Consider the following 18546-nt stretch of genomic DNA (forward strand, 5'->3'; position numbering starts at 1 on the left):
CCCAGTAGGGAGCAGACCCCGCAAGGGGAGGTGGCCATGCTCCCGGGCCCCAGAGCCTGAAAAAGGGAGAGGCAGCCCCCGCAGCCAAGAGCCAGGGGCTCTGTCTGCGTGGAGCCCGGAACCATGGGCTCCCTCTGGGTGGATGATAACTGCACACAAGTGCAAACTAATGCATTTAAGGTCTAATACCAAGAAGTTTATGGCCATCTGTGTCCTCCTAACTTACAAGAGGAGAGGGACATGAGTGTATCAGATGGATGTAGGACATGGGGGCAATTATTTGAGCTGGAGGGCCACATAAGGAGTTTTGCTGAGCTGTCGCGGACTGGGTCAACAATTTGCCAAAACTCCCTACGTGGTATGGGGCTGTGGGTGGGGCGCCATGTTTGAGAGTGGGGCAGGCAAACCTTGTGACTCTGTCCTTCTCACTTTCATTTCTGATGTGAAAGATGGGCAAACTGAGTCCTGATACCACAGTCCATAAGTTTCCAGGGAGTTAACTGGCCCTAAGATAAGCAAAGGCTGACTAGTTTGCATAGCTGGCTTCTGTTAGCCATGTGAAATCTAAATGTATAGAAAATGCCTACTGGACCTGGTTCCCTGGCTCTACAGGCAGGGAAAGTCAGGGCTTCCCACTTGCAGATCCACAGCCCCTGCAATCTCTAGCAACCCCAATATCTGGGGTGCACCCTTGGAAATGAGGAACATGTGGCCATTCTCCTGCAGGATCAATGAATGGGACAAGGGGCAATGTGTTTGTTGCCCAGTGAAGCAGATCAGCTGTGCCTTCATGTATCCTGGCACAATTGATCTGCTTCATTTAGCAACATCTGTTTCAAGCCTTGGAGCCCAGTCTTTGAAACCTTACTATTTGGTTGGTGTTTGGTACATATTCCTTCACACTAAGAAAATTCTTTGGAATGTACTGTGTCTGATACAGCTGTAGATAACAAGTCGACTCTCAGTAAATTGGGTATCCTTTCTTAGATGCACACAATTAAGTCTGAAGGGAAGTTCGTTTCACCTGCATTAGATTTGCATTTTATAAAATACAGTATGCTTTACTGAAAGTGTTAACTCTTGACTAATGACCTGTGTTTCTTTGCAGGTAGCTATGAATATCCTGAGTAATTCAAGGATGAGCATGGGGAGTGCATCTGTAGGAATTATTAAGAAATTGATAGGTAAAAGTTGTTTGTTTGTTTTGCCATACAAAAGAGAAGCTTGCAGTTTCTACCTTTTCCAACCCACTTGGAACTGCAGCATTGTTATCAGCTAGAAAGTCTATCTGTAATTCTTAAAACAACATACAGCCCGTAAAATGTTATGTTTTTTCAGCTGATACAAAATAGAAGTATTCTGTTCTGATAATCCGTTCTGATGTAAAGATCCTAATAGAGTAGGCTTTAAAAGTTGTATTTGCTTATTTTTAAAAGCAGCCAAATATGGAAAATAGTATGTATGCCATTCAGTCTCAGAGAAACATTGTGAAGTAATTTGGGATTACATTTTATATATACTGTATTTATTCAGAAGATGAGGTCCCCCCCCATTTAACACGAGGAGTGGAGAAAGCCCCTTGCTTTTACAATCAAGCACAAGGCGGTGGGGGGTGGGAGGGGAGGGGCAAGGGCAGGCAGCTGCTGCTGCTGCAGTTGGAACCACAAATGCCACCTGCCAACCCCCTGCACCCCCTGCCATTCCTCCCCTGCAGACCCCACCACGCCAAGGCTGCTTCCTCCTCTCCCTCCCTCTCTGCTGTGCTTCTCCTTACCTTTGCTCCTCACCGGCAGGCTCCATCCCTGCTGCAGCCTGAGACACGGAGCATGGCTCCAACCTGGCCCTGTAGCAGGAACCTACCCCATCATCTCCATGCTGCTTGTCCCTACTACCTGCACCCCATTGCCTGCCCCATTACCACCCCCCTGCCTGCCCTGCCACAGCACTGTGTCCCCTACATCACCTCTCTCCCCCACCCCCTGTAGTAGTGGGAGAGGGGGAATCCAAGATGATCATCCAATAATTAGATTCCATACATGGAAAATTTATAATAAATTTTCCAATTTTTCATGTATAGAATGTAATTATTAGGGGGTCGTCTTACATTCAGGGTCATCTTGTAGTCAAGTAAATGTGGTAACTGAACCTATTAAAATCAGCTTTTGCCAGTGCATATCAAAAGTGGTTAAAAGAAAGATCTCAGAGGTTTTCTTTGTTTTTAGGGTATTTGGTATTTTATCATAAAAACTGTTGATATATATTTTTCTTTTTTTTTGTCTGGGGACATAGTTGAACATCTTCCTATTCTTTTAGCTTGAAACTCCTTTAAAACAGTCACCCCGACCCTGCTTGTACTATCATTTCAAACCTGTGTTTAAATACTTATTTGCCTTATGGTTCTACTTAAGAAGATGCCAGCAAGTAGTATATTGGAGGAATTGTAATACTGGCACTACACTGGAAGATTGGTATGGAATAGGGTGGTTTGCAAATAGGCCATTCTGTGATATCAATATATTTGCTGTCATAATGCAAATCACCATTAGAACTGCCCTGGAAATGGATTTATATCCTACTCACCCTCACCCCTAATGTTTTGGTCTTTATAAAAGTTGTTTCTAATTGGAACAAAGACTCAATCTCCAGTTTTCACATTGGTTGCAAAAACTCAGAAATATTCCTACTGCAGTAACAGTTTTTGGTGTTTCTGAAATACGCTTTTTAAGTTCACTGGCTTCATTGGTAGCCTGCCAGCACAGGCTGCCAGGAAACTAGGCTGATCAGCTGGCCAGCTTCCCTGTTTGGTTCCTCTTGAAAGTTCCCATGGTATCAGCATGCTCCTACAGACTGTTTTACTTCTGTTAAATCAGCATTTTCCAATAGAAAACCATCCCATTGGAAAATTTTTGACCAACTATGCTCTGGTTTTGGTTAAAGATCTTCTTTTAGCTAAAGATACTCTTTGTATATCGACATGTACATTTCTTTATGAGTTTTGTTAAATTCTAAAATGAATTTCACTCATATCACTGGTGAATTCGCACAGTAATAGGATGTCACTACTTACTATGAAGCTCTTTCACAAAAAATAAATGGTAGATGCATGTTATTTTTAAATAGTTGAGATTACATGAACAAATAAGTTTTGTTTTCAAAAATATCTTAAGATTGCTTTAAAATAGCACTTAATTATAAGATTTTTTCCCTCTCTTAAGAAATGGCAGCAGAGTATGCTTGTACAAGAAAACAGTTCAATAAGAAACTGAGTGACTTTGGATTAATTCAGGTAATCAGAAACCAAAACATGTTAAAAATGTGGTTGCCATCATTTATATGCTGAGTTAAGAGCTAGTTGATAGATTTTTTTGGTTGTTTTCCAGGTTTGTCGGTGGCTGGTACAAGTTATTGCCAGATTACTACGTGCCAGGTGTTCAATCTGCATAAGTTTAGTCAAAACAGGCTTCTCCACTGATGTTTAGAAATGTCTTGCAGTATTTATTAGTCAAATATAGAGCTTTTCAAGTTTCTGTGAAAATTATAATTTGCATCTGGTACTCTGAGTTGTATTTCTTAATATATATATGAGTTCCATTTAGTTGTGAAGTAAATTTTATTATGACATCTGACTTGACTGACAGTTCTGTGTCTACGTGAATGCCTGATGAATGTTTCTCTGTCCTTGGTTACTGTTTGACAGGAAAAGTTTGCTCTTATGACTGTGAAGGCATATGTAATTGAGAGCATGGCTTATCTCACTGCCAGAATGATGGACGGTCCAGGACTGCCAGATTGTTCTTTGGAAGCAGCCATGGTCAAGGTAGCAAATGTTACTTAGAAAGGCTGACCTAATGCTTGTAGAATATCATTTGGATTAAAGCCTTTAGTTTTAGCTGCAAATTGATATTGTGTTCTTGTGTATGAGACACTTCATCATCCTGTAACCTGAATTAAAATGGGCATGCTTGTTTTTCCTAACTTCTTGCTGTGGTAAGCCTGAAGAAGATTAGTTTAGGGTGCCATCTTTATATGAAACTTCTTCATACCAACACATAAGCTTCTTTTTAAAAAAAAGTAGTAGTACTAGAACAGCTGCACTAACAAAGCCATATTAAGACTCTAGGCATGTAGGGAAGAGCAAAAGTTTCTGAAACCCAGCCCATACCCAAACTGCTCTTATAAAGGAGACACTAAATGTTACATCAGATTTGAGGGGTACAAGAAATGGACACTCCACCAAGCGGGCTAGAACTGTTTTTCCACTGTCAACAGTCTGGCATTGACTGAAGTTATGGTGGTGAACAAAGGAGACTTGTGAGGATCTTTCTGCTTTGTGCAGGTCTATCACTGAGGGATTAGGGATTCAAGTAGGAAGATAGCGGGGGTCACCCTGGATTTCTTTCTGTTGTGGCCAGTGGTCAAGAATAATAGCAGCCAGATACTTATCCAGGTACCGACTCTGCTACAAGACAGGGTCAGTACTTGGAGAAATACAAGGAACTGTTACGCCTGTTTTCATTGACATTAACTCAGAGACTAGGACAGTTGCAGAATGCAGCTCTCCTCTTCCATGTACGAATGAGTCGGGCCTGCTCTCTGTCTTCACGGGCAGTAGCTAGAAGGATACATTTAGTGCTGCAGTCCTGATATATGAAGCATTCATAATCTAGTCCTCTAAATGCTGTTGGTTGCAAAAGCTTCTTTGAGCATTTCTGCACCTCACTAGGGAGTACCACAGCAAAGCATGGTATGTGTGCACTGCACAGTGAAAGAGAGTAATGTAGCTGTCTTAGAACAGCACTGGACGTGTACCAATACATTTTTCTGAAACTGAGCTTATTGGCATATGCCGAGCATCACTCAAAGGTAACTACATTACATCTATGGGGGGATTACACTTGGAGCAGACATGCCTTGTTTCACTGTGACATACTTCCTAGCCCGGTCAGGGGGCAGTATATGGATGCCTTTTGAGGACTGAAAGGTTTCTACAGCATTAAGAGCATACCTACTTATTGCTTCAGACAGAACACCTGTTAAGATATGCATTGTTTGCCTTACAAACTGTCAAAAGGAGTCAGCTATATTTTCTTTGTCTGTGCATCTGAATTCACAGGGAGGTCTCCAAGAAGTTGCTCATGGGACCATTTAACAAGGCAACATTCTATCTCTAGCCTATTAAATGCTTTCCCCACCCACTACCAAGAATAAAGATTTAAAAATGAAAACTAGCAAAGGGCATGACAAAGAACCATGACAAATTGCCTAGTATTTTTATACTCAAGACACTTTGAGATTTTTGGACAGTAAGAGCTATGAAGTGTCTCTTTGTCCATCTGGCTTCCTATTCTGTGACTAGAAGTGGCTACTTTTATTGAGACAGTTTTAAGTCCTCTATCAAGGGATCATTTCTAAAGCATGCTGGCAGTTATTCTGTTGGCACATTTTCTTCCATTTAGTAAAAAATAGTATGCTGCGTTGGTGATAAGGAGTTTGGAATGACTGTTCAGTTTGAGCATTGAGTTTTATGGACTAATATGTTTCCTGTATACAATCCTGTATATAATCCATAGCACTGGTAGACAGATTTAAACAGGGATAAAAGGTACTGCAACATATTGAAAAACACAGTTCATCTAAATTCATTATTGCAGTTTTATCCCTACTTTTAATACAGGATATAAGAATAAAGGAATTAAGTTTTGTATTTAAGTTGGCAGGTGCTGTAAGGGTAATTAAAGCATTATATCCATGGCAGGTGTTTAGTTCTGAAGCTTGTTGGATGTGTGTAAGTGAAGCGTTACAGATTTTTGGAGCTCTTGGCTATATGAAGGATTACCCCTATGAACGTTATCTCCGGGACAGCAGGATTCTGCTGATCTTTGAGGCAAGTATGAATATGCTTCTTTATTCTTGTAAATTGGAACTAATTCACCTTCTATTATTGGCATAAATTTGGACTGAAGTAAAACAGACGCTGTACTATTTGCCTTTGGAGTGGACTCTGAAGCACATTAATGTCTTTCATGTAGAGCTAGCAAATTTTTTACTATGATAAGTTGAATTAAGCCCTTGGAAATTACCAGTCTTGCTTTAGAGAAAGGAATGCTCCCAAAGTAAAGGCTGTAGGATGTGAAGAGTCTAAGGAAGAAACTGAAGAAATGTCTCCTTTTGGGGCACATTGGAACTGCCATATCTGTGCCTGAAGAAAGGGATTGATGTGGAACAATGATATTTTTGTAATTAACACCTCTTAAAATATTTTTAAAAGTCTGACTATATTGACCAAAATGCTAGTAGCTGTTCCAGGTTTGACATTGAGAGTAACCAAGGGATTCAAATTTAAGGAAGTTATAAATGCATAATTTAAACTTTTTAGCTAAAACTTGATGTGAATTAGCTCACATGATGCAAATTGTCTTTCACTGCATATTCTGAGTGCTGATAAAACAAGCATGTTTAAGGAGACTAATAAGGATAAACTTTTAGTAATATAGCAAAGATATTATGTTACTTCTTTTCCTCTGTATTTATTCTTTGTCATGTGAGGTATTGCTTTTAATACAAGGGTAAGAAATTTGTTAAGAAATCTAGAAAAAATGCTAGAGGTTTCACAAAAGATGGTTATTTCTAGTGTTTGAGATCAGTGTCTATTTTAAAAGGGTAACAAAAGTTCTGAACCACAATTTAAAACATCCTAGAATTGAATCTCCCAGGCCTGTTGTTTTGGGAGGGAAGGGGGGGAGGGATTGATTCATTAAGTTAACTGTAGTGAATTCCACTATCAATTGCAAAATGGGAACTAATACAGTGACCAACTAATAAAGCCCCAAGCAAAAGGATAAAATTGGCAGTTGATCCTCTTCGATAGTAAAGAGAAGGAAAGGAAACTTTCTGGTCCAACTAAATACAGGATAACTTCAACATTGGCTTGGAGGTGGTGTTAGTCTTTTCTTTAAACTTTTCAGTGGTACCCTCCAAACTGAATGGATTTTCTCTTCAGTCTTGTCTGCAAATCCTAATAATTAGGTCAGAAGTTTCTCCACTACCAACATATGGAAACAGATGCATACGGTTTTTGCAGTCAAACCTGTTTATAGAGGGCTTGCCAGGTCATGGGGGATCAGTTATTTCTCTCTCCATCACAGTATCTTGCCAGACAATAACAGAAGAATGAAAAGAAATTGTCTAGTCCCAATTTTGAACTGTTATTCCTAGTCATTCATGGCAGTACTCGGGGGAACAGGGACTCCCCCAGTGCCTGCTGGTCCCCCCTGACTAGTTTGTAAATGGCCACTAGATCCCCCCTCAGCCTTTTCTTGTGGGGGCTGAACAGATTCAGGTCCCGTAGTGGTAGTACTTGGATTGTAAAATTTATTGTCTGTACATAGATTGAGGTTTCAGTTTCTTAGAATTTTCATAGAATCATAGAAAATTAAGATTGGAAGGGACCTCAGGAGGTCATCTAGTACAACCCCCTACTCAAAGCAGGGCCATCCGTAACTAGATCATCCCAAATGGGGCTTTCTCGAGCTGAGCCTTAAAAACCTCCAAGGATGGAGATTCCACCACCTCTCTGGGTAACCTGTTCCAGTGCTTCACCACCCTCCTCGTAAAAGAGTTTTTCCTAATATCTAACCTAAACCTCCCTTGCTGCAACTTGAGACCATTGCTTCTTGTTCTGTCATGTGTCACCACTGAGAACAGTGTAGCTCCATCCTTTTTGGTACCCCCTTTCAGGTAGTTAAAGGCTGCTATCAAATCCCCTCTCAGTCTTCTCCTCCCCAAACAAAATAAACCCAGCTCCCTCAGCCTTTCTTCATAAGTCATGTGCCCCAGCCCCTAAACTGTTTTCATTGCTCTCCACTGGACTCTCTCCAACTTTCTGTAGTGGGTGCCCAAAACTGGACACAGCACTCCAGATGGGGTTATTGAACCCTCAGGTCCTTTTCTGCAGAGCTGCTGTTTGGCCAGTCAGTCCACAGGCTGTAGAGGTGCATGGGATTCTTCCCATGGTAACCTGCTGTGTACCAGAGGGTATGTGGCACAGGTAACCTGTTCCAGCGCTTCACCACCCTCCTCGTAAAAGAGTAGAAGTAGAAGGTGCTCTGCTGCTAGTTGTCCCTGGGGAACCAAACAGCCACACACATGTGGATGCAGTCCATGAGATTTCTTTTGGCCCAGTCCTCCAATTTGTCTAGGTCACTCTGAATCCTAGCCCTACCCTCCAGCATATCTACCATTGCCCCCGGCTTGGTGCCATCTGCAGACTTGCTGAGGGTGTGCTCCATCCCATCTTGCAGGTAGTTAATGAAGATATTGAACAAAAACAACCTGAGGACCGACCCCTGGGGCACTCCACTTGATACTACTTGATATTTTGTTCATATTCAGTGTATAGTGCTAGTAAAAGGTTGGCAGAAATGTACGGAATACTCTGAATATTGTGATTTGCTGGGACAGGAGTCAAGCAGCATCTAATAACATGATCAACTTCATGGGTTTCTGCCAACTGAATGAAGCATACTTCATCATATTGATGTTTGCTATTAGAAATTCAAAAAGACAATTATTTTGCTCTCAAAGTTTGGAAATAATGGTAATTTACTGCAACTAGTTAGGGACTGAGAGAATAACAGCCTTACACAGTTCCCTTTCTGTGTACAAAGTAAAAATGTCTCCACTTTGAAAAACCCAAGCCAATAGTCATTCTGTTAGCCCGCAGTACATGTGGTTTGTGTTAGGTAAAGTGTGAAGAAACTTTCTTGTAATGGATGGTGTATAGTTGTCCTGCAAGGCTAAAACGATGTTCATAGGATATATTTTATGGGCTCTGGCTTTCAACATCTCTTTCTCCTGCAGTTTGTTTTTCTCTGATTGAAATCTCATTTTCTGTTCTCTAAATGCTGTTTTAACATGACAAAAGGTGTGTGTTTACGCCGCTTGTCATGCTAAAGCAGCATATATGGCAGATCTATGACAAAAATGTTGCTATTTTAGACAGCAGCTTTTGTCATGTGAAAATGTTTCTGCACCAAATTTTAACATGTATACAAGGCGTGTACTTGGTAGCCATGTTGGTCTGAGACAAGAAGACGTACAAAAAACTAGAATTCTTGGTTCCAGAATGATACCTTTTAATTGGACCAACTGGGAAATCGCAAGAAAACTGTCCTTTTCTGAAAGCTTTCAGGATCAAAGTCCCTTCATCAGGCTCTGGAAAAAGTATAGATGGTACAAGATGGTAAAAGTCCCCGTAGGTAGGAAATAAACTTAATTTTTGCACAGAGGGAGCTGAAGATAGAAGGCTGTCTCCCTTTGGGGCCATGAGGGTGTCTTACATATATACAATGTACTTGGACCCCCAGTGCCCCACTGTACTCTTTTCCCCCCACTTTGCTTCCAATCCTCCAAGGAGGAGGGAGGGAGAGAGCACAGATTGCTCCATTACAGCCTGCCCAGCTAGTGAGTCATCAGGGAGTCCTGCAAGGAACCCTGCCATCATCGCTGTGATTGCCACAGCAATGTCTTTTGCAGCAGCCAGAACTGCAGAGCTCTGGCAGGGTTGGCCATGCATCCAGTTTCCCTTGCCAGCCAGAGCCTCCTGGAAGACCTTGTGGGCAATGGCTTATAGGGCTGCAATGGCTTCAGCTTATCTGGCAAGCCTATCAGTGGGGCCTGTCTTGCTCACTGAAGTGCTGCCTAGGGGTGGAGAGTGAGTTGCCTTTGCAGTGACTTTGTTGTGCTCCCTCCAGGGGGTTGTGCATGTCTACATGCTCCACAGTGATCTATTTGTATGTCAAGGGCCTCATTCAACAAGTTCAAAAAATGTTTTCCTTTATATCTGGAGAGAAAAAAAAAGTTTGAGCAACAAATGCATCTCACTTGGTGTAGTCTTGCCCTTGCAAGACATTATCAAACACAGCAGCCCATCCTGCAGGAACAGAGTGCTTACATTTACTACAGCATTTTTATTCACTTCTGTCTTCCTTCAAGGAAAATTCCAAGTATATTAGCATAGCCTTATGAAGCTCTCCAAATCAGTGGTAGCAGTATAAGCTTTGAGGCCTGGTTGTGGAAAGCATAACAATCCAATTTGAATGTAAAAGCCAATACATTTAGTGCAGGATAAGATTATGTATTCCAGCTTGAAATCATTTTCTGAAATGCAACCATGGAAGAGGAAAGTGGATTTTGATTAAAATAGACTTTCAGAGCAGTATAATAAAGAAACTAAATCTGTGGCACAAAGGCGTGTTGGTTTTACAGTGCTTTAACAGTTATCTTGTAGATCAAACACCTGTTGTAGTTGGTGACACTTTAATTGCTTTGTTTACCTTATTTATTGGAATGCGAGATGAGCTCCATTTCTCCCCCGCCTCCCCGTCAGGCTGGGGATAAAAGCCTCTTGTCTTACATTTGCATAGACCTCATTAAATACATTGTTTCTCATTGATCTGCTGCCAAAAGCACCATGTGCCTAGCAATAGAAACCAACCATGAAGTTGATTAAATGTAGTCAACACTGAGCATAACTTTAAAACACAAGGCCCACATTGAGTAAACATGCTGATAGGACTCTACCACAAGGATAAGTTAGTGCAGCTCATCTGAATAAGATATATGGTAGTGCCCATTGAGTGTGGTCCCCCTCAGTGCTGACTCTTTTTCAAGTCATAGTGAGCTACTCCATTGTATACATTTTGACTTCCTCTTCACTCCCACAGCTGAGCTGTACCTTTTACCTTTCCTTCCCACTTCCAGTGATTGTTTCTTTACCAGTCTTAAATTTCTGGGAAACATCACCAAGTGGGGCCCCAAACAGTTCACTCAGAACCTCTGTCATCACCTCTTTGAGCTTGGTATGTATGCTTAGTGTGGCCCCACCATCCCTGAGGTGGGCGGACCAGGTTGCCCTGCGCCTCATCGGTATGTACATTTTTGGAAGATTCCAGGACTTGACAAGAACACCCAGTTCCAGTTATGAGTGTGTGTGGGGAGGTGGTAATTAGCACATGGATGCTCGGGGGGCGGGGGGGACGCAGCAATCTGGAATATACATACGTTGAGCAGTGCAGATCACCATAGCTTGAAACATTGTTGACTGCTGGGGCCCAGCCCAATGAACTGTGTGGTAAACTATGAGCCTTTTGGCTTTGGACTAATGTCGTGTATAGTCCCTAGCTTACTTCTGTGGCTGTACCGTTAAGGCCAAGCAAAACTCAGGGGCATCCAAGCCTCCAGTCTTGGGTCTGCATGTAGGATGCCTGCTAAAGGATTTGGAAGTATCTGGAGCTCCAAGCTGGGGTGGAAGATACTTGCCAGTAGCAGGGCCACATATAGTTCTTGAATGATTCAGACTGATTCAGATTTCATCTGACCTTGAAACATGAAAAAGTTTCCCAAAAAAATGGTTTGTACTAGGTCTCAGTAAGTACAAAAATGCTGTGCTAAAAATTGCAGTAATTAAAAAAAAAAGGTAAAATGCATCAATTCTGGATGACCTTGGTCTATGGGTACCATGTGCAAATTACTGCAGCTATGTTTATTTTCATGGTCAGTGTTTTCAAATTTGCTCCTCACTTCCATGTGCTCAGGGAAAGCAGAGTCGGATATTAAGCAGGGGTGGGAAGGGGCTGCAGGGAGAAGAAGCTGGGAGGGAGGGTGCAGAGGAAAGGAGGCGACTTGCCCCCCCAGATTTATTTTCCCTGTTGTAGCAATAAGAGGGGGACAAATTAAAGGGAAACCTTCTATAATTAGATTCTATACCTAGAAAAATAGAACAAATTTATAAATTTTCCATATATAAAATCTAATTATTGGGGGGTTATCTTATTTTTCAGTATTTAAAAAAAGTGAAACTTGTATGGCATGTCTATGCAATGTGGAGGACTGAAAAATTTCATTGAACACCAGAGATGTTTGGTTTCAAACCAAAAATAGCTCAGTGGCTTCAAGGAAAAGGGACTCTTCCATTAATTCTTATTATTATATGCAGCTCATTCATCTCTCCTTGAAAACAGAATAGTATCCATCAGATCTAGCAATGATGTACTGTGGATTAATTATGGCTACTCTAAACTGGAACTGCATAAAATATGTGTAACTTAGAAGATGTGTGAACAATTTAAGTGTGTTATGTAGAGAATTTATGATCAGAGGCAGGCCTTCACAGTTTGGGCAATGGAACACACCAGACATATAAAAATTGCAAATTAGTTTTAGGCAAGGTTATTTAAAAAAATGCACCTGGTATGTCTAGATTTTTAGTTCTAAAATGTTTGGGACATGGTGATGACTGTTTGTACCATCTCTTACAGGGAACAAATGAAGTTCTACGACCATATATTGCTCTGACGGGTATGCAGTATGCAGGCAAAATCTTAACTAAAAGAATAAAGTATGTTTTTTTTTTCTTGCTTATATCCTTAATTTGCCTCTAACTACAACTGATAATCAGTAAACTGTTCAGTTAGCAGTAGGTGAAAGCAGAGATTTTTGTAATCGGAAACTGGATAAAGAGTTTTGTTCAACCAACCTCAATGTTGTGTAGAAGGCAGTTCAGCAGTACTTGATGCTTTTTGTTAATAAGCAACATATGTACATTTTAGAATGTTAACCAGTATTTTAGAAACTTAAAAAACCCACATATTACAAGGCTCAAGTTTATGTGGATGGACTAAGATGCAAGTCTTTCCTGTAATACTTGTAATTAGTAAATCATATTTACTAATATTCTTAACATCTAACCTTGTTGAAAGATAGCTGTAGCATCCAAAAGTCAGTCATAAGAGAACTCTGGTATCTACTATCTAGATTCCATAGGAAAAGTGGCTATACCTCCTATCTATGGACTATACTAACCTCTCTGAAATATAATGCTCATATCTTTGGCAGGATAGCTTAGCATTCTGTCTCCTAGCATATTGTATACCTGCTAACCAAATTGCACAGTATAAAGCAGCATTTCTCAACCAGGTTGCTGTGTGAGAGCTTTGCAGGGATGTCACAGTGCTGGTGCCATTGCTGCAGCAGCCAGGCTGAGCAGCTTTGCATGCCTTGTAAACAACCAAATGAGGAGGTAGGGGCACCTGGTTCTACCACAGCCCTTCCAAATCTGGCCTCCTACACTCCTCTCAGAACCAGGTGCATGGGGCAGGTGGAACCGTTAGCAAGAGGGGGCTCTCCTGCCTGCGTTAGGCTCACCTGACTGCGCATGAGGTACAGTTGTAGCAGCAATGTCCTGGGTTCAGCTGAAGCAGCACAGTAGTTGTTCTCAACTGGGGTGCTGCCAATTTTTAAAGATGTTATAGAGGGTACCCTGAGTCTAGAAAAATTGAGAAATGCTGGTGGTGTTTGATGGTTTTGTGAAGCATTCGGTGTGCTTGTCGCTGCTTGAACCTAGTACAACACACAGTTTGTTTTATGCTGAGCCGGTACAAATGTGACAGCTGGTACAGCTTTGCAGCTACATTGGCAGTCAAAAGCAAGACCAGTCTGCTCCAAAGAGCTTGCAGTAGCTCAAAGCCGAACACCAGTGTCATCACCATTCAGCAGAAATGGAGCAACGAGGAGTTGTTTCAGGGAAAGAAACTTGTCCAGTTTGTCAGAGATGGGACTTGCACAAACCAGTTAAAAATGTTCAGGTCCCTGCTTCATACTAGCTCTTTGTTTAGCATGCAACTTCTTGTGTATATGTTGTTTTTTATTTTCTCTCCCCTGTCACCTAGTTCTTTTCCTATGCATGTGATGGGGGCTGAGGGGCAAATGTAGTCTTCACTGCATTGTTTTTGCAAATTCTTCAGGGAAAGCAGGCAACGGAAGGCTACATTCATGACAGTATTTCTAGGACAATTCCGGGACTCAGTAGGCAAAAAAGTTGATTTAGGACTGGTTGGTGATAAGGGTGTGATGCATCCCAGCCTAGAGGTAAGTAACAACCTCCCTCCTCCCCACCCCCCCAAAAAACAAACAAACAAACCCCAAACAAAACAAAACCCAGAAACCCAAACACCTAATGGCCAGTGTTACCAGATTGCAGTTTATTTATCTTGAGACAAGTGGTACCCGAAGATAATCTGGCTTTCCACATCTTTACTGGGGGAATGGAGGGGGGGAGGTCCTTCCATTGCTTGTTATGGAATTACATCCCAGTGTAGCTTGCTTTAAGCATACGAGTAGGCCAGTTAAACTGAATGGGACCTACTCAAGTTTCTGAAGTTACAGGCATATAAGTCACTGCAGGACTGAGGACTTTATGCACATGTGATGTATGTTGTTTAGGTGAAAGGGTTATAAAAATGTTAAGATGTGTTCTAAAACAAGTATTTACCTGATAAATTGAGTATTTGCCTTCTTTTTTTTAAATTTTGCCCAATTGCCTGCTAGAGCTGAACTGCTGCTGCCCTGTGCAGTTCTGTGTTTGGCAACTGCTGTATCTCCAAATTTTGTGTGTCAGAAATGCGTACAGTGATCCTATTTTTACCAGATATTGCTCCTACAAAAAATACTCCTGTTGCAGTCTCAAATGGTTCTCAGTGAAATCCTGTATCTATTGCTATGTTCTTGTCTCCTCCCTGATCTGTTATGTGTCCCACACAGAGGCTGCTGTGCCACTTGTGGTTTGCATGCTTCAGGTTGACCACTCTTGTTGTAGTGTACAAACTAGGCATTTACAGGAAAATGACATTTGGGGTGTACTAACTCTGTATCAATCACAGCAGAAGCATTTTCTTGTTCATCTTTTGTACACCCACAATGCCAGTTTGCTCACTGCACCTGCCCTTTCTTTAATTGCTCTCCTGTTTAATAATACTTTGGTCCTAGATAAGGATTTCTATTTTATGTATGGTCAGAAGGACTGCCTTATACTGTAAATAGCTACCTTGGTACAGTGGCACAAATTTGACCTGGTTACAGCAGCAAAGTAGAATACAGTTTTGGTGGCCCATCATAAGAAAATGCAGCAAGCTGTTTTTTATCATATGTGAAATACTTTAGTCCTCCAGGTAATACTTTTTAGATCCGGATAGCGCTTGGATATAAGGGCTTGCTAACATTCAGCTTATGTAGGGGAGCTTAATAATGCAAGATTACCCCTAGGTAGGTACATCCTGATCTCCACTGTCACAGGCATGAGCAGATGTTACTTGTACTTTTTACTGCAACAGACTGTTTTCACTGTGGGTGGTATATTACCATATTTGCCGGAATACAAGACACTTCCACCCAATTGGTATGAGGGAAAAAGCCCTTATAATTACATACAAGGAAATCTCACTAAATCCATTGCTTGTTATTAAACTGTTGCCAAAAACAGCATGTGCTCAGCAATGGAAACAAACCATGAAGTAGATTAAATGCAGTCAACACTAAGCATGACTATAAAACACATGGCCCACATTTGACAAACATGCTGATGGGAACCCCCCAATAATAGTTTTGTGTAGTGTATCAGAATAAAGTATATGGTCATGCCTAATAAGCACAGTCTTCTTCACCACTGACTCTTTTTCAAGTCATGGTGAGCCATGACATTGAATACGTTTCACCCAGAATCCATCTGTTGCCCCCGCAGCCTGGCACATATATAATTAGTGTGGCCCCTCCCTCCATGAGGTAGAGCCAGATCAGGTTGCCCTGTGCCTCATCTGCATATAACACTTGGTTCCAGTCATGAGTGGGGGGCTAAATAGCACATGGATCTTTTGTCGAGGATATCTGAGCAATACAGAGCAATGCTGAGCTGTAGGGTCTCTGTGGCTTGAAATCCTGTTGACTGCTGCTTAAAGCAGCCCAATGAACTGTGGTAAATCACAAGGTTTTGGCTTTAGACTGTCATTCATAGTTTGTACTGAAGACTGTTGGAGACGAAGTTATATTTTTATTTATTTATATTTAAATATATAAAAATAAATATTTTGTATTTATTTATAAATAACGCACAGCTCAGTGCAGGGGGCTCCGCAGCCCCACAGAGCTGAGCCTGGAGGCAGTGGAGTGCTCTCCGAGTGGCTCTGGATTTCCACGGCTTGTTGCCAGGCTCAGCTCTGGGGGGTTGCGGAGCCCACCGTGCCAGGCTGTGCTCGCCAGGGCTGTGCTCAGAGCCAGGGCCGCACTCCAAGCAGCTCCGCCAGCCCCATTGAACTCAGTCCCGCAGTGGGAGGCTCCACAGCCCCACGGAGCTGAGCCTGGCAGCAGGAGGCGGCAGAGAGCCACTGACGAGGGCTCCACTCGGAGTGGCTCCACCACTGGCTCCTCCGCCACCTCCCGCCGCCAGGCTCAGCTCTGTGGGGCTGGTGGAGCCACTCAGAGTGCAGCCCTGGCTCTCCCCTGCCTCCTGCCACTGGCCTGCTTCAAAACTCGAAACATTTAGAAATTTCAAAACATTTCAAGTGCCCTCATTTTGTTTTGAAGCTGTTCCAAAGCATTTTGTTTCATTTCAATTTCACTGTTTCAAGCTCGAAACACATTAAAACAGCTTAAAAATGAAACACCTGTTGAAATATTGCACAGCCCTAATTACTGCAAGTCAAACTTTCTATGTTCAGAGTTTTTCTGCTGGGTGCCAGGGATTGAGAGAAAAAGATCTAGCATCGGAAAATCATGATTCTCAGGATCTTCAAAGCATATGGCATTTGATCACAGACACTAGTCTTACTGAAGATAACTAATGTTAGCTAAGGATGCTGGTCCTTTTCCCTAGCATAAGAAATTATAAAAAGTCCTGCGAATACTAAAATGTTAAATGAGGCAATAAAAATATCATGTTTTTCCACATGTGTGTCTGTGCATTTCATGGAAGAGCAGTTGAAATAAAATAAGTGCCTGCAAAATGACTCCCAAGAACAAAGTGGCACTTGTTAAATCAACTGTTTTATTTAAAAATAAAGAAGCCCCAAATTCGCCACGGTTTTTTGTTTTTTTGGCATAGTTGGTCATGTGCTGTGTGTGGGCCTATACCTAATGTTATCAGTAGAATTGGTGGGGATCAGGCCAGCATTTCCTTTCCTTTTATGTAACTGTCTGTCTTCTCTTTTTTCTTTCCCATTTGTACAGCAGCAGTTAAGGTGCTTTAAATGGACTGAGCTTCACATTCCCCTTGGTCTTTCATAAATTTAAAAAACATTTAGAAGTAGCTAGTGCAGTTCATGACAGTTGCTGCTGCCTTCTAGTACATCCGCAAGGGATAGCTAGTCCCATGACTGTGTAGTTGTTTAAGAAGCACGTCTGTCATTTCTTAGAGTACTTGTATAAGGTGGATCTAAGATTCATTAATTATTTCTACTACATGTTCTGGTTTTTCTTATAGGAAAGTGGCAAGCTACTTGAAGAAAATATATATTTTTTTGGAGTGACAGTGGAAGCTTTGCTGAGGAGGTTTGGAAAGGTAATCTGGTTTCTTTGCATTTTTACAACTTGGCAAAACTTATCAGAATGCTCAGGGGAATATAAAAAGGTTTTGCTTCCTCGAAAGACCCATGTTCCTGCCTGACATTTTGCAGAATGATACACCATTGCTTCAGTTGGTGGTGGGCAGCCTATACAAAAATAGCAGTTTTTTCTTAAATCAGCTGCCAAAAGGTAGGCAAGGAGTCTCTGCAGCCCTAAGAGCTACTTAATTTAAAATACTTACACATTCACTGGAATAAAGACTGAAACCCACATTTTTCTCCTTCCCAAGAGAGTGTCCTATTCTGCAGAATACAGGAGTTGGACTGGAAGGGTCTTCAGGAGGTCTAGTCCAACCCCCTGCAGAAGGCAGACATATCCCTGTCTAAACCATGCTACGCACATTTAACCTGTTCTAAAAACTGCATGAACACCCCCATGAGCAACTACCATGCATGTTGCCCCAAAACACCAAAAACTCCCTAACATGCCAAAGGCAAAATGGGCACCAAGGTACTGTCAACAACCTGCCACTGCAAGGACAGGAAGTGAGTGTTAAAATATTCTTGAAATCCAAGGAAGGCGGACAAGTCATTTATCCCTCCCCTCCCCCACTATGGAGGAGAAGAGAAACCTCCACAGTCCATGCTGATCTGAGTGAAATTGCTTCCTGATCCCAAATATGGCAATTAGTCAGACCCTGAGTAAAGGAGCAGACCCTGCATGAAGCACTGGCACATCCCAGTCAAAATCTCCAGTCTGTCTACAGCCAACATCCAATGTTTCTGAGGAAGAACAGAGCTCCTGATGCACATAGCAACAGGAGGGGGGAAAAATTCCTTCTCGGCCCCGTGTGGCAACCACCAAAGCCCAAAAGCTGAAGAAACCAAACACCCTCCACCCTCCAGCCTGAGGACCGCAAAACCACAGCTTATTATATCACCCCTTTAACTGAAGAGCCACACGTTCCCTTTGTCATCCTATCCCTTCCTTAAGCTCATCCTAGTTCCTTTAGTCATCTTGTACAACTAAGTCAGCTGTGGAGCTTCGTTCTCTTGCTGAGTACGGTCCTAGTTTCATAGTTTCTAGGGTCGGAAGGGACCTGAGTAGATCATCTAGTCTGACCCCCTGCCATGGCAGGAAAGAATACTGGGGTCA

The 18546-nt window shown here is 42.0% G+C and overlaps 1 protein-coding gene across 2 annotated transcripts in view; it reads left to right on the plus strand.

The window, feature by feature from the left end:
- Nucleotides 1-18546, plus strand: part of ACAD9 (acyl-CoA dehydrogenase family member 9) — a 58701-nt gene that overhangs the window by 31269 nt on the left and 8886 nt on the right. For both annotated transcript variants that reach the window (XM_019536968.1, XM_019536967.1), the window contains exons 9-15: nt 1109-1184; nt 3216-3286; nt 3698-3817; nt 5756-5884; nt 12318-12397; nt 13803-13926; nt 17309-17386. In XM_019536968.1, coding sequence (XP_019392513.1) covers nt 1109-1184; nt 3216-3286; nt 3698-3817; nt 5756-5884; nt 12318-12397; nt 13803-13926; nt 17309-17386 — 678 coding nt within the window. The remainder of the gene's footprint in view (nt 1-1108; nt 1185-3215; nt 3287-3697; nt 3818-5755; nt 5885-12317; nt 12398-13802; nt 13927-17308; nt 17387-18546) is intronic.

The sequence above is a fragment of the Crocodylus porosus genome, unplaced genomic scaffold (assembly GCF_001723895.1).
Source record: "Crocodylus porosus isolate Cpor-Errol unplaced genomic scaffold, CroPor_comp1, whole genome shotgun sequence".
NCBI classification, from domain to species: domain Eukaryota; kingdom Metazoa; phylum Chordata; order Crocodylia; family Crocodylidae; genus Crocodylus; species Crocodylus porosus.